Here is a 17,433-nt window from a genome sequence, read left to right on the forward strand (position 1 = left end):
TTTATTATACCTAACATTAAATGTTGTCGTACAAAATGGCGCACACCCGTCTATCACGTGCGTGCGCTCAAACGGGACTTTCTGATTGGCTGATTGAAAGCTATTGTGTAAACGAAAAACAGCAGCCATTTTCTAATAAGAGGAATTACTTTGAAATTTACATATCTTTTCATATCTCTTAAATTGACTTATTTTTCGGCCGCCAGCAAAATCTATATGTGGTGCGGTCGGGCGTGATCGGTCCCGGGAGTGAGGGGTACCGGGTTCAATTATGGTTCCACTCTCTCTAGACTTTTTGCAATTTTCTTATAACTTTTTTTCAACTCTTATGGTAATTTATGTTGCAAGAAGTCTAAAAACTTATAAAATAATTATATTTTACTACTACAGAATACATTTTTACCCTTAAAAGTTACCCTCGCGCCAATACGTTTAAAATAAATTTTCATCAGCAGACACTGAACTCTAACAACGCGTTAGTGAGTCCGGGGAACGTAAAGTTGGTATCGTTCTAGCAGGATACAGTAAAATTATATTAAATTGGTTTGTTGTTTTTTAGGTTAGTTGTGTTTTCGTGTCGGTCTCAAATGTTGTTGATTCATTGTTCGGGGTTTGTCGTGCTGGCCACTAGTTTTTGTAATTGTTCCTCACGGAGAATAACAGGTATGCACAGTATTAAGTCGCTACACTGCTGAGGCCACATGTTCACCCCAAATATTGTAGTCCCTATAACTTACAAGCCTCAGAGTGGTCGCGTGGGGTAGAACTAAGCTAATACTGTGCGTATCCTGAAAGGTATATCTATATTTATTTATTTGTGTATTTATTTAGTTATATTGTATATTGGCCAAGTGCCGTATCATTTAAAAATTGTAACGGTCTAGTCGCCACCTTTATTAATTATTCTTTATTCAATTATTTGGTTATCAAACCTGTGACTTGTTTGAATTTACTTCTTATTTTTCTTTATTTATACACACAACATTTATAAAAAGCTGTGTAAACACTAAACAATAAAAATTATTAATAGTACTTATTAATGTACTTGTGTTCATATTGAGCACAAGCCGTTGGCGGCAACATTTGGTGACCTCGACGTGATATATTTAAACTAAAAGTGCTCTTATTAGACATATTGATTTTTATCGTTTACACAAGTTAATAATTTTAAAAAAAATGTACAGACGATAATGGTGGCGCAGGTTGTAAGTTGTAGAAATTGTATTTAGTCTGTAAGATTGTCAACGTCACATTATCATGGCAAATTCAACGGCCAAATTAGAAGCAGATTTGATTGCGGAGCGTACCCAACCAAAATCAGCAGTTACGCGAGCCAGCAACGCTTTATTAAAGTACAAATGGGAGCCGTCCACGGTGCAAGATTAAAAATTAAGAAGAGAAGAGCTATATAAAACGCGAAGTGTCTTTGAAGCAGTGCAACTTCAAATTGAATATGTAAATACTGCTAATGTTAATGATCATGAAAAACAACGAGAGGAGTTTGATCACAAATCTTTTGCAGTATTGGCAGAATGTGATAAGCTCATTTCAAATCTTCAGCCTATTCAGTTAGTGTCTCCTAATATTCCAGCTGTGTCTACAGTAGCACATCATGTTCGATTTCCAGTTATGCCTTTGCCTCAATTCAAAGGAGACATACAACAATGGAAAACTTTTAAGAATCAGTTCAGCACTCTTGTAGACACTGAAGAGTCAATCTCCAACATTCAAAGGTTCCATTATTTGCAAACATGCTTGAGCGGCGAACCGTTAAATTTGATTGCCTCATTGTTATCGGGTGAAGGCACATATTCCTCTGCTATGGAATTGCTGAAGAAGAGATATGACATAAGCGTAGAGCAGTGCAATCCCATATCCGTTGAATACTTGACCTCGCCAAGATCAATACTTCCTCTTCTGTGTCGCTAAACTGTTTTATAATATCTCTATTAAAGCATCGACAAGCATTAAGCAACCTTGGTCAGGCAGTAGATAAATGGGATGCAATATTGATTGAGCTACCGTTGAGCAAATTGGACAAGTTGACTCTACAACAATGGGAACTGTCGTTGGGCACAACTGATGTAGTGCCATTTTCCCAGTTTGAAATTTTTCTCAACTCTCGTATTAGGTTACTTAACGCGTTTGAAAGTGGTCAGCGAGGACTTGTTGTGTTTAACAGTAAATCCGACGAGCACAAATCTACCGGCTCATAGAATAAATTGTGTTTATTAATTCAAAGTCTCCCTCACAATGTCCATTATGTCGCGGTGATCACTTGTTTCATCGAAGTTCCGGATTATGAAGGTTTCTGAAAGATATGAAGTAACAAAAGGATCGCGCGTCTGTTTTAATTGTTTGTCACCTAACCACAATGCAAAGGGTTGTTCGTCAAGCAACTGTCACACTTGTTCAGCTCGCCATCATACTTTGCTGCATTATGATGCAATTAAGCAAACATCTAATGTTCAACCTAAAAATAAACCAACACAATCCCTAGTTAAAGACTCAAAAGAAAATGATCAACCTTCTTCGTCCTTAGTATTATTATTAGTCGACATGATAATTAGTTGTGTACAGACATCAGTCACACATTATAAAAAAAATGGGATCAGTAATGGCACAGTGCTGACGATACATTAAACTAAAAATATCCTAAATTTACAGGTTACAGTCTAGTAGCCTTATCAATTGCTTCCCTACATGAAATACAAATGTTTGAAGATTGTACGCCCCATAAGCTGTGGTAGTCTATTAAAGTTGTGATAAAAAATAACTAAATATGCCTAAACTGGAGTAGAGAAATATTAATACGTAGGGTGGTTTTTTACATATATTGAAATATTGTATAAACTAGCTTTGTTTGCGTTTAGGAAGAAGAAATAAACCATCTAGAAAAGGAGGTGGAGGAGTCTGCCCGTGATCCGAAACCGAATTTGGTAAGTCTAAAATACTAAATAATTGACTATGGCCAATTTTTTCCCCCTTTTTTTTACATTCCATAAATGCGAATAAGCTAATTTCCTAACCTAACCTAACGATTGTACTCCCCATAAGCTGTGGTAGTCTATTAAAGTTGTGATAAAAAATAACTAAATATGCCTAAACTGGAGTAGAGAAATATTAATACGTAGGGTGGTTTTTTACATATATTGAAATATTGTATAAACTAGCTTTGTTTGCGTTTAGGAAAAAGAAATAAACCATCTAGAAAAGGAGGTGGAGGAGTCTGCCCGTGATCCGAAACCGAATTTGGTAAGTCTAAAATACTAAATAATTGACTATGGCCAATTTTTTCCCCCTTTTTTTTACATTCCATAAATGCGAATAAGCTAATTTCCTAACCTAACCTAACGATTGTACTCCCCATAAGCTGTGGTAGTCTATTAAAGTTGTGATAAAAAATAACTAAATATGCCTAAACTGGAGTAGAGAAATATTAATACGTAGGGTGGTTTTTTACATATATTGAAATATTGTATAAACTAGCTTTGTTTGCGTTTAGGAAAAAGAAATAAACCATCTAGAAAAGGAGGTGGAGGAGTCTGCCCGTGATCCGAAACCGAATTTGGTAAGTCTAAAATACTAAATAATTGACTATGGCCAATTTTTTACCCCTTTTTTTTACATTCCATAAATGCGAATAAGCTAATTTCCTAACCTAACCTAACGATTGTACTCCCCATAAGCTGTGGTAGTCTATTAAAGTTGTGATAAAAAATAACTAAATATGCCTAAACTGGAGTAGAGAAATATTAATACGTAGGGTGGTTTTTTACATATATTGAAATATTGTATAAACTAGCTTTGTTTGCGTTTAGGAAAAAGAAATAAACCATCTAGAAAAGGAGGTGGAGGAGTCTGCCCGTGATCCGAAACCGAATTTGGTAAGTCTAAAATACTAAATAATTGACTATGGCCAATTTTTTACCCCTTTTTTTTACATTCCATAAATGCGAATAAGCTAATTTCCTAACCTAACCTAACGATTGTACTCCCCATAAGCTGTGGTAGTCTATTAAAGTTGTGATAAAAAATAACTAAATATGCCTAAACTGGAGTAGAGAAATATTAATACGTAGGGTGGTTTTTTACATATATTGAAATATTGTATAAACTAGCTTTGTTTGCGTTTAGGAAAAAGAAATAAACCATCTAGAAAAGGAGGTGGAGGAGTCTGCCCGTGATCCGAAACCGAATTTGGTAAGTCTAAAATACTAAATAATTGACTATGGCCAATTTTTTACCCCTTTTTTTTACATTCCATAAATGCGAATAAGCTAATTTCCTAACCTAACCTAACGATTGTACTCCCCATAAGCTGTGGTAGTCTATTAAAGTTGTGATAAAAAATAACTAAATATGCCTAAACTGGAGTAGAGAAATATTAATACGTAGGGTGGTTTTTTACATATATTGAAATATTGTATAAACTAGCTTTGTTTGCGTTTAGGAAGAAGAAATAAACCATCTAGAAAAGGAGGTGGAGGAGTCTGCCCGTGATCCGAAACCGAATTTGGTAAGTCTAAAATACTAAATAATTGACTATGGCCAATTTTTTACCCCTTTTTTTTACATTCCATAAATGCGAATAAGCTAATTTCCTAACCTAACCTAACGATTGTACTCCCCATAAGCTGTGGTAGTCTATTAAAGTTGTGATAAAAAATAACTAAATATGCCTAAACTGGAGTAGAGAAATATTAATACGTAGGGTGGTTTTTTACATATATTGAAATATTGTATAAACTAGCTTTGTTTGCGTTTAGGAAAAAGAAATAAACCATCTAGAAAAGGAGGTGGAGGAGTCTGCCCGTGATCCGAAACCGAATTTGGTAAGTCTAAAATACTAAATAATTGACTATGGCCAATTTTTTACCCCTTTTTTTTACATTCCATAAATGCGAATAAGCTAATTTCCTAACCTAACCTAACGATTGTACTCCCCATAAGCTGTGGTAGTCTATTAAAGTTGTGATAAAAAATAACTAAATATGCCTAAACTGGAGTAGAGAAATATTAATACGTAGGGTGGTTTTTTACATATATTGAAATATTGTATAAACTAGCTTTGTTTGCGTTTAGGAAAAAGAAATAAACCATCTAGAAAAGGAGGTGGAGGAGTCTGCCCGTGATCCGAAACCGAATTTGGTAAGTCTAAAATACTAAATAATTGACTATGGCCAATTTTTTCCCCCTTTTTTTTACATTCCATAAATGCGAATAAGCTAATTTCCTAACCTAACCTAACGATTGTACTCCCCATAAGCTGTGGTAGTCTATTAAAGTTGTGATAAAAAATAACTAAATATGCCTAAACTGGAGTAGAGAAATATTAATACGTAGGGTGGTTTTTTACATATATTGAAATATTGTATAAACTAGCTTTGTTTGCGTTTAGGAAAAAGAAATAAACCATCTAGAAAAGGAGGTGGAGGAGTCTGCCCGTGATCCGAAACCGAATTTGGTAAGTCTAAAATACTAAATAATTGACTATGGCCAATTTTTTACCCCTTTTTTTTACATTCCATAAATGCGAATAAGCTAATTTCCTAACCTAACCTAACGATTGTACTCCCCATAAGCTGTGGTAGTCTATTAAAGTTGTGATAAAAAATAACTAAATATGCCTAAACTGGAGTAGAGAAATATTAATACGTAGGGTGGTTTTTTACATATATTGAAATATTGTATAAACTAGCTTTGTTTGCGTTTAGGAAAAAGAAATAAACCATCTAGAAAAGGAGGTGGAGGAGTCTGCCCGTGATCCGAAACCGAATTTGGTAAGTCTAAAATACTAAATAATTGACTATGGCCAATTTTTTACCCCTTTTTTTTACATTCCATAAATGCGAATAAGCTAATTTCCTAACCTAACCTAACGATTGTACTCCCCATAAGCTGTGGTAGTCTATTAAAGTTGTGATAAAAAATAACTAAATATGCCTAAACTGGAGTAGAGAAATATTAATACGTAGGGTGGTTTTTTACATATATTGAAATATTGTATAAACTAGCTTTGTTTGCGTTTAGGAAAAAGAAATAAACCATCTAGAAAAGGAGGTGGAGGAGTCTGCCCGTGATCCGAAACCGAATTTGGTAAGTCTAAAATACTAAATAATTGACTATGGCCAATTTTTTACCCCTTTTTTTTACATTCCATAAATGCGAATAAGCTAATTTCCTAACCTAACCTAACGATTGTACTCCCCATAAGCTGTGGTAGTCTATTAAAGTTGTGATAAAAAATAACTAAATATGCCTAAACTGGAGTAGAGAAATATTAATACGTAGGGTGGTTTTTTACATATATTGAAATATTGTATAAACTAGCTTTGTTTGCGTTTAGGAAGAAGAAATAAACCATCTAGAAAAGGAGGTGGAGGAGTCTGCCCGTGATCCGAAACCGAATTTGGTAAGTCTAAAATACTAAATAATTGACTATGGCCAATTTTTTCCCCCTTTTTTTTACATTCCATAAATGCGAATAAGCTAATTTCCTAACCTAACCTAACGATTGTACTCCCCATAAGCTGTGGTAGTCTATTAAAGTTGTGATAAAAAATAACTAAATATGCCTAAACTGGAGTAGAGAAATATTAATACGTAGGGTGGTTTTTTACATATATTGAAATATTGTATAAACTAGCTTTGTTTGCGTTTAGGAAGAAGAAATAAACCATCTAGAAAAGGAGGTGGAGGAGTCTGCCCCTGGTCCAAGGCCGGAATTGGTAAGTCTAAAATGCTAAATAATTAAATATGGCCAATTTTTTTCCCCCTTTTTTTTATATTCCATAAATGCGTATAAACTATTTGCCTTAAAAGGGGTGAATACTTTTTCTTTATTTTGCTTTTTATGTGAAGTTTTTGGGGTTTAAAGTCTGAAAATTAGACTGTAAGTTAATCTAAAATATACAATTTTATCAACTTTTTCTTTATTTTGTTTTTTCAGAGAAGATTGATGGAAAGGATGGTTGCAGAAGAAGTAAGTGCCATAATAAAAATGTTTCGTTTAATGAGATACTATGGGATTACGACCCTAGAATGTATGAACAAATAATCGACTATACTGGAAGATTCAACATGGATAAACAATCAATTTCTATTAAACTATTTCGAATTTTGTAGTTTTTCATTTTAAGACGTTTGTTTATTTTTTTTTACAATATGAGGTCGTATTCAAATATGTATCTTTCAGTGCTCTATCAACTTTTAAAATAAATGGCACCATCTACATATATATAATTAACTTTTTTAACTCGTTAAGTGCGGTAAAGTTGTAAAATATTTCTCCTTCCCCCCTCCATATTTAATAATTATTTATTGCTTTTTTAACAATTTTTAAGCAAATAATCATTAATTTAAAAAGTTTATCAAATATTTATATGTTACAACCTAAGTTTTAAGAGTTGATTACACCTTGAAAATTTGGTTATTTTCAGAAAAGAAAACATGCTTGTATGCGTTGTGGGCAGTTAGGGCACCTCGGTGCTCAGTGCTCGTTGCCGTGGAGGGAGTCCAATGAAACGGCAGAAGAACGTGAGGCGAGATTACCAAAAAAACGCCGTCGCCATCGCCGTAGGCACTGGTAATATTAGATTAATCAAGATGTACTTATTATACAACAGTTAATTTAGATAGTTTATTAGATTAAGATAGTTTAGATTCAACAGTGTGCTCAAAAAACGATCACTCGCAAGTGTCAGATACAGAACAGATATAAAATGTTTGGATGTTGTTATGTTAATGTCTAGGTAGGTGTGTGTGTGTTTTTGTTAAAAAAGTGTTGGTCGGATAAAGGGAAGCAGAGTAGATAAGAGATTAGAACATGATGTACATGGTGTACAAAATGGAATATCAATACAAGTTTGATAGATTACAGAAATTGGTATAGTGAATAATTTCGAGTGCAAACAAATATAAAACAAGAGAGAATATTCTAAAAATATTTGTATAGTAATAAATGTATAAAAAAGTGTCCTAAATTTGATTTATAAAAAAAAAAAACTAAACTTAATTGTATATTATTATTCTGAGTGTACACATATATTAAAAACATACAGTTTAGAACTCACAAACTAACATGTACAGTTATTAAAATATAGTATAAGTTTTAGTTCGGCTATCTTTGATTATCATTGGAAGTTCTTAAAATTAGCGATTAAAAAATAAATGTATTTTATCACTCTCGATTACAGTCAATGTTAATGAAGCGAATAAACTTTACTACCATAGTTATATAAACAGGAGAGTTCGAACAATTTTATTTTCTCTAAAACTCAAACAGAAAAGTTAACTCATTTACATATAATATACAAATATTATACACTTTAATAATAATATATAAATCGTTATATTTAATAAAAAAATGTATGAGAGATGAATAGATGAGGGTGCAAAAATGTCGCGAACTAAATTATAGCGATATAGTTTTTGAGTTTAAGTTAGTGATTTGGATGTTCTGGTATGATGTTATGTTTAGAGAAAAAGTTGTAAACTACAGGTGGGTACTTCATAAGATCATGTATGCAAGATAATGTAAGAATGTAGGAAGAGATATCGTGTAGAATAATATGTAGATGGATGATGTGGAAATAAACAACATAGTAATAATCATGGTATAAATCATGGTGATAAACAACAAAGATGTTGCATATGTGTCAAAGTAAGTACAGTTTACATGACGAGATGGAATTGTAAAATAAAATGACACTAGTAATTATGTATGAAAGTTAGCGTTAGTCACTAAATAAGTATTGAAATGTTTGGATCATATCTTAATATTTTGAGATGCTAGTACGATAAAGTATTATCATAAGATCAGAGCAAGTTGGTTGTAACATTAACAAGAAAAATAAAGAGAAAGAGAACAGATTGTGATGGTTTAAAGTCACTATGAACTATTTAGGTTAATGTTACGGTACTGGTTGTGTAATATGAGAGATCCTTTTAGATAAATAGTGTAAATAATATAGGAAGTTCATTTGGTACAATTTAAGGAATAAAGAGGTACCCTTTTTATGTATTTTATTTCTAAGTAAAAATTTGATTTTTATAATTTAGACGAGATGGCAGTTTGCTGTGGTCGGGTTCTTCAATAAAAACAGATGGAAAACCAGATCTTGGAGTACCTAAGCCAATCTATGACTTAGCGAAACCGCCGTATATTCTATAATAATTATTCTAATAAAAACTATTCTTGCTAATAAACTGTTATTCGTGTATTAATGAGTTCTTAAAAGTAAGAAAAATGTAAATTATACTTTTGCATATCAAAAAAAAAAAAACTGTCTGGATATAATCTAGATGAGTATAAGAGAACATTGTCTATTATAATTGCAATAATTGAAAATGCAAGTTTTGGGTGACTTTTGTTAGGAATTCCGGCAGGTATTTGTTTAAACACTAAGCCCAATCCAATTGCAGCGTACAAATTTTGTATTGTACGGCCGTTTTGATCGTCTTCGGTCCATTAATCAAACACTATTGGGCCAAGTTTCCGTTTGTGTGCTCACGGGATAATACAGATATTGTTATTATTATTATTATTATTATTATTATTATCGTTATCAGCAACACTGCGCTATCCACGACGAGGCCCGAGAATTTATGCGAGAAATCCGCAGATGACTGTAGCGAAACTCGACGATTTTTGTATGTACAAACCGAGGTTGTGTTCTCACAGAGTCGTAATTATAACCACCGCCGCTTTGATTGCGTTTTATCACAACAGTCTAATCGTTTTCATAACACAATACAGTCCAAAAACAACTTGGATAATATATCGTTGTCAACAATAACTCTGCCGTCGGTCGCCGCCATTATTATGCGAATAATCGCCGGCCAAAGTTTGAAAATGAATACGCCTATGTATTGTGCCGATATTGCTTATTCTACTTACACTTGTAAAAAGTTCGTAAAACATAATATATAATACCCATTACAACACAACAGTTTGGCTTCTATGCGATGCGGAAAGCGAGAACCAAACACTTGTGCCTGGCATTTGTGAAAATGTCGATTTTCCCAAACTGAGTTGCTGCTTTTTTGTTTTAATCTCGATTGTCTTTTCGCCAATTCGAGACGCTTACAACTAAACAAAGGTATTGCACTTAATTTCGGCTATTGTTCGATTAGGTTCCATGTTCTGATATTTATCTTATTATATAAGATATATCTTATGTAGATTAGACCAGTGAGATCACGACTACCATTTAAATTTCAAAAGTGATAGAGTTATGAAAAATACTTAAACAGGTAAATATTTACTAATTTTGTAATATTGTAAAAATACATAAACAAATATTTGTTTAAAAAGAAAAACTGTGTAAAATTGCAATTACTTTAAGAGGTAGGTATAGACAGAGTGTCTTACGCTGAACACTTTAAAACGGTTGATGACTTGCATCCCTCTTACAACTCTCAGCGTCCAGATTTCAAACGCAATCTTTAATCGAATAAAGTGATGATTTATAAATAATGATTGAATGATTTTCATGATTGTGTTGCAAATAATGCTATGGTAAAGTTCCACTTAGAAGTTAGATTTTTAGAGTAAAAATAAATACAAATATTATATAGTGACACGGTGTAGTTAAGTTGAATCATGACATCGTGATAAAACTATTGTAATGATAATAATGTGCTTGAATTGTATTTTTAGTATTAAGGTGGATAAGATCTAGTCGTCTGTCCATAATAATTAATTGTTGCCGTTGTTTCTCAATTTTTTGTAATTTGACAACATGATAAAACTATTTTTGAGATACTGTTGGATTCCCTTCATATTCCCTTCAACAACCTAGAAAATTACTACTGACAAAGTGTATCCTTTTCAATAATAAAAAAAAAGATTTGACAAATAAATTATTCAAGTTGAAAAATATGCAAAGTTTTTGTGCGTTTTTCTCGATTTTAAAGGTGAACAGATGAACTTTTTTACATTTTCGGTCCAATAAATACTTTTCAGTTTTCATGCATGATTTCTGGTCTAGGTGTAGGCTCGAAAAAAAATACCTTCTCAACTCCGCATCGAAGCTAATAATATTCCTTTTTTCATTTGTTTATTTATATTGGAAAATATAAATTCATTTTTTGTATATCACATTTATACTTCGCCCCTCCCCCTAGCTATATGTAATAATATTACACGCCGTTAATGTATGATTATATTTTCGCTCTTGACGTCCCTAATCTCACTTGCACAGACAAAAGGGATCTTTTATTACTTTCATATTATATCACCATCTATCAACAGCTTTATGTGGGAATCCACAAAGGTACTTGGCCCACATTGGAGCATTGAGTTTATCTAGGGGTTTCGTTTACTTGCGGACTTTATTTAGAACAAAATGATATAAGATTAATACGTTTTAACATGAACGTAATATGAACTTTAGTTAAGTATCTAAAATAAAAAAAAGTCGTGCAATAATAATAACAGTAAATAGTGTCTAAATAATATTACACAACGAACATAAAATAAGGAGTTCTAAATTTTTATACTTCTAGATTGCTTTGTGTGAGTGAATCAACAGTATCGCAAATATATTAATTATATTGTTAGTCAAGATATTTTACGGGTAACAACGGTACTAAATAATCATACGCGCTACGTCAACCCTAAAACTAAAATTGCAATTTTAAACATATAATCAATTGTACCATCTTTTCTTGATTTTTCCCCTTCTATTCTTCCAACTCTATCTTCATCTATCGTTAACAATCTTTTCTCACAATACATCCTTACCAACTTTCCTCGTTTCTGCTTAATTTTTACTGATGGCTCTGTCTCTTCATCAAAGTCAGGATGTGCATTTTATATCCCAAGTCTTAGCATTTCTTACTCCTCCGTCTTACACCCTTTTTCCACTTCCTTCTCTGCTGAATGTGCTGCCATTTTGCATGCTCTGCATTACATTGTCTCCTCTCATGATACTTCTTTCCTTATTTGTTCAGACTCACAGGCGAGTCTTCTGGCTATTACTTCTAGTCCTTTCAGTTCCCACATTTCCCCTATTGTTTTTTCGATCAAATCCCTCCTTTTTCAAATTCTCTCTTCAGGTAAAGATGTTCATTTTCATTGGGTCCCTGGTCATATAGGGATCAGTGGCAATGAAATGGCCGACACTTTAGCTAAATCCTCATCCTCTTTTCTATTTACCCCCCCTTTTCGTCTTATAAATTCTGATGCTTTTCATTCCTTTAAATCAATCCTCTCTAACGCCTGGCTTGACAAGTGGTCTTCCCTCCCTCCTAATTTTGCACATTGGCATCGGTTTATAATTCCTTCACCCCGTAATCGTCCTTGGTTTCATAAACTAGACTTATCTCGCAGAATGATTTCCTCCTTCTCACGTCTCAGAGTCGGTCATAATCTTTTACCCTACTTTGCCTATAAACTTTCCCTTAATTCTGTTCCCTACTGTCATTTGCATGATGAGGTAGCTGTTGGAGATTTTTCTCATTTTATATTCGACTGTCCTTCTCTTGTTCCTAATAGAATCCTTCTCTTTAATTTTATTGCATCCCATGGCATTTCAAATCCTGATCCATATAACATTCTCAATTCTCGTTCAGTTCCTATTATTACTGCTACTATTTCTTTCCTTTTGAGCGCTGGTTGCACTATTTGAATCTCTTTATTTTATTTATTTTTTGTTTTTCTCGCCTCTGTTTCCTTGTTTTGTACATATTATTAATACTAGTTTTATATACTACAATTAATTAATGTTTATATTAATTTTCACTGCTTTGTAAATTATACCACAGATTGTATATTTTTAATCGTTGAGCCGTCATATTGCAAATAAAGGTTATAAATAAATAAAAAAAAAAAAAAAAATTGTACCATCTACCGATTTGCATCGATGCGTTTATTTGTAAGTGATTTTTATCACTTCAGCTATAATAATTTTACAGATCTACATCTGGGTCCTCCCCCGCACCAATATTGTTCAATCTCACTATGCTCCTATCCCATAGTACTAGCTTTTTTTTGTGCTTGTGTTCATGATAACTTTTTTTCCTATTGAAAGGTTCAGCGGTTAAGAAGATATTGTGGGTCCAGATACAAATTATAATAAATCATAAGTTGACAATATTCTTGAAACTGCCATACTATTCTAGGTACGTACTACATTGCTGTTTTTTTTCCACGATTTGTGCCTTCTTTTACTTTATAAAAAATGAATGGTGTATAATCACTCATAAAATATTTTGTGCGAACGATTTGCAGGCACGTGTACGACTACGATCGGATTGACAATATCTGCACTGTCTACTCAACATTCTATGTAAATAAATTCTTATATTAATATGTGTAAAACTAATAACCACAAATAACATGTTTAAACTCTGCGTAGAAATTCCGTACATCATTTAGTAAGCTGCACTATCAAACAAAAGTCGTAAGTATTATTTTAATAATGGTAAAATATTCAAATACTTTGAATAAAAGCATTTTTAGAAATGTTATTAAAATATTTAAAAATTGTATTAATATAAATTTATACTCGACGGATGTTAACAATTTTTTTTTCGTGGTATGTATGTAATTTAAATAACAGCTTACACACTTTTAAAAAAAAAGTTTTATAACTTTAGACAAAGAATTCGTTTGAATATATCTAATAAAAAAATTAAGATTTTTACGTTTTAATTAAGAACATTTACGAAGAGATTCGTATAGACATACATTTTAGTATTTATTGAATAACATTTTTTTATTTGCGTTAAAAAAGGGTTTTTGTTTGCAATGAATTGTAAATACTGGCTACATAATTAAGTATTTAATTAAATAGTTAAAAAAAACTTCTCAGAAATTCTCAATTTTATATAGTTTTTTACTTTGAAAAATTTTCTGGTACAGTTTAATTTTATTTAACAAACATAATAAATACATCTATACTAAACTAAGGATCGCAAGTAAATGAATATACCTAAAAATTTAACATTTTTGAAGTTAGAGTATTATCACTGATTTTGAACTAAAAAGTATTTATAAATGGTAAAAGTTTTCATGCTAACATTTTTAATAGTTTACATTGAACATTAAAATTGTAATGTGTTACAATTATAATCGTATTTAATAAAGTTTAACGCATCCTTAAGGTGCAGGTTCAACATTTGGCATCCATTTGATAGAGATGTAAACTATCCCATCTTCGTTAATGACATTCTGACCATTACTATTCTTAGTAATATCCTCATGGTTACAGTCCTTGTGGTCAACGTTTGCGAGTTCGAATTTAGCTAGTGGAACATGACCATCATATATTCTTAAGAGCAACTGTGAATTAAAAAAAAAACAATGCATTTTTTAACTGCAAAAAATCAGATCAAATAAATCATTTTTCATTTTATTCCAAAACGATCATTATCAATAATACGAAGCAATTATTATTTTGTATTTACATTATTTATGATTTCTTTCTCAAGGTTCACTGATCTGGACATTACGGCTACATAATGTCGGAAGCCAGTCGATGATTTTTCGCATATGTATAGACCCGCATAGGATTCATAGTTAGTGTCGATCACAACAAAAGACGTTTTCTTTTTAGGATTAGCTAAGTATATTATAATAAAAATGAACAATTAGGCATCTATATAATGTAAATTGGTTTACTATCGGTGAGTAAAATTATCTAAACACTTAAATCATTAATATTTTAATAATAAGGAATTGTTGGTTTATCTAGTGTAACACGATGAATGAGTTAACAAAAAAATCTATAGAAATCTGTCAAATTATCACGTACTTGAATAATCTAATTTGAAATGGGTAAATTTCATTCTTGATGGTAAACTTGTATTGAGTTCCAATGCTCCAAAAAAATGACTGTAATGGGATTTAGCTTCATATTCTATCAAATTTTCGATTTTCTGTGTGTAAAAATCATACACTAAACATCGATCATTTGCCAACGTTTTAAGGACGTACCATGATCCTAAGAACTATAGAAAAGCGACGATTTAGTACAAGTACCCAGGAATTAATTAAAACGATATTTTTATTCTGTTGTTTTTTTTTTTTATGAAATGTCAGCTAGGTGTATAAATAAATAAGAATGATTTAGTTTTCAATCATTTTGTTTGTCTAATCTTTTCCGCCGTGACTCCAAAAAATTATTAACAGTTATTTACCACCCCCTCTAACAAGTATTTTTTTTCCAAAACTCAAGTCATATTTCTACCAAGTTAAGTTGAAATTGTTTCTAGGCGTATCAAAGATCTGGCGGAACCAGCCATTTAACATACATTTATTTTTTTTATAAACTAAGCTGATTGGTGATGGTCCCGTTGACATAGAAACAACTATAACGGTATTAGTTTCCTATATACTTTTATAATACAATTATAAGCTTAAGTTAAAAAAGGTAGCAAGAATATTAGAAGATAAGCCAATGATAATTACGGTTTACGAATATATGGCACTCAATTGTTTTATTTTGTTACTATATATCCTGTCAAGTATCAATTACATTAGGTACTTGAACTTACCTTTTCCATTTGGAAACCTTTCATAGGTTCTAAATGAAGACATTCATGTCCCGAAACGACATTCAAAGAACTGACTAGCAACATAGATATAAGACACAAACCATTGAACTTCATTGTATGATGGTGTAACCCACGTAAATTGAATACTTTAAAAATCTAAAAAAAAAACCATTGCAATTATATCACTCAAGTCGTCATCGTGTACGGTAATCATGTACTACGTCATAATGCTCATAACATTTTTCTTAATTTTAAAATCTAAAAAAACCTATTATAATTAATAGAAAATTAGGTAAAAATTAGGCGAAAATTATTTTTAATCAAACTTTTGCCATAGTAAGGAGAAAAATAACATTAAAATTTTTATAACTACGAAAACTTAATACCTATTGTCCCACTTTAAAATTAATTTAAATTTGAAAAAATTAAATTAATATTTCGGCAATATTGTTCGAAGACCACGACAGTATTGATAATGTTTTGGGTGTGATGGAGAAAATTAGTAAATGTAATGTCGGATGTATTTTAATATACATATAATTAAACATTATGTATAATACAATTATTTGATTTTAATATTTAACTTTAAAAAAAAAGACGTTACCTCACTTAACCTCACTACACCTCCCTCCTATCTTAAATTACTAAAAAAAATAATCCAAAAACTTTTTATCGAGTCAAATTGTACATTATTCTTAATTTTTTTTTAATTTCTCAATTTCTTATTTCATTTTCTAATTTACAATAAGAATAAAATAATTGTTTATTTTGTTAATGTAAAGCTCTTTTTTTTTTAAATAAATGAAAAATTAGGAAATTAATTTATGATTTTGGTGAGTGATTTGTTAATTTTTTTGAAAAATATTAAAAGACGTTTAAACCAATATGACCTAACCACACTTGATCTCCTATCATAACAAAACAAAAATGATGTGCATATTCGTTTATAACATTTGAAGAGTGGAATCAAAAAAGGCTTCAAGAGCCATTTTTTCCAAAAATTATTTTCTCAGCCAAAAAGTATTTATGTTCCAACGACAATGTAACGCAATAAGGCAGAAATTTTCCTCGTTGATTTGCACTTACAGCCTTCTTTGATTCAACTCTTCATTTATAGTCAAATTTACAAAAAAAAATTGAACAACGCATTAGTCATAATTCTTCTTACTATCATTATTGATTTAAAGCAATATCATTCATTAAATAATCATAAGAGGAAAACATTTTTATAACGAATGTCATATCAATTAAAATAAAACCTTAGTAATAAAGTTATGGCCATTTCGCCATTTCGGATAGAGAAAAGCATACTCACAACTTTCGAAATTTGATAGTGCGGCTTACTTAACGGTGTACTGAATTTTAACACAGAGTTTAAACTTAAGTGCTTTTTAGTTTTTGGTTTTACACACACAACGATCGTCATGTCGTATAATGCAGAAAAATTTGGCAGGTTAGCTTATGTGAATTTACATAGCTGTTTGAGTATGACAATTTATCGTTAAAAAATATTGAATATAATTAATATTGTTTATTTGGGTCATGGAATATAAATATGTTATAAGTAATAAATATTATATAACCTTATATGGTATTCATAGGCGCAATTTTAATTTTTAATTTGGGGGGGCTGGACATTTTTTTTAAATATATATATATTATATAAGTAGATATATTTTTGTATTTTAAAATTGTAAGCATAACCTAATTTTTTGGGGGGGCTAAGCCCACCCTAGCCCCTCCGTATTTGCGCCTATGATGGTATTATATGTGAACACTGTAGAAATCATTGAGTAATATTTAAAAGTTGTTTTATACAAGGACCAATTACATTTGTAACCTAGATTATATCATATATAAGACATAGTTTTAAGGTGTTGGATTTACCACTCTATGCTGCTGTTATAACTGTAACGTACGTTGTATATA

The 17,433-nt window shown here is 31.4% G+C and overlaps 1 protein-coding gene across 45 annotated transcripts; it reads left to right on the forward strand.

Moving 5' to 3' along the window:
• The first annotated feature begins 1,107 nt into the window (after positions 1–1,107).
• Positions 1,108–9,182, forward strand: LOC126846615 (uncharacterized). Of its 45 annotated transcripts, XM_050586260.1 has the most exons (17): positions 1,108–1,205; positions 2,874–2,939; positions 3,190–3,255; positions 3,506–3,571; positions 3,822–3,887; positions 4,138–4,203; positions 4,454–4,519; positions 4,770–4,835; positions 5,086–5,151; positions 5,402–5,467; positions 5,718–5,783; positions 6,034–6,099; positions 6,350–6,415; positions 6,666–6,731; positions 6,953–6,985; positions 7,443–7,588; positions 9,064–9,182. In XM_050586260.1, coding segments are annotated over exons 1-17 (1,053 nt in total). In that variant the 5' UTR covers positions 1,108–1,190; the 3' UTR covers positions 9,065–9,182. The 45 variants fall into 45 exon arrangements, with proteins under 45 accessions (XP_050442217.1, XP_050442228.1, XP_050442218.1 ...); XM_050586271.1 differs by lacking the exon at positions 6,350–6,415; XM_050586261.1 differs by lacking the exon at positions 6,034–6,099.
• Positions 9,183–17,433: the final 8,251 nt, after the last annotated feature.

This window comes from Adelges cooleyi, unplaced genomic scaffold (assembly GCF_023614345.1).
Source record: "Adelges cooleyi isolate 19-005CV unplaced genomic scaffold, UGA_ACOO_1.1 ACOO_flye_CR_arks_rails_tigmint_CR_PRNA_9, whole genome shotgun sequence".
NCBI classification, from domain to species: domain Eukaryota; kingdom Metazoa; phylum Arthropoda; class Insecta; order Hemiptera; family Adelgidae; genus Adelges; species Adelges cooleyi.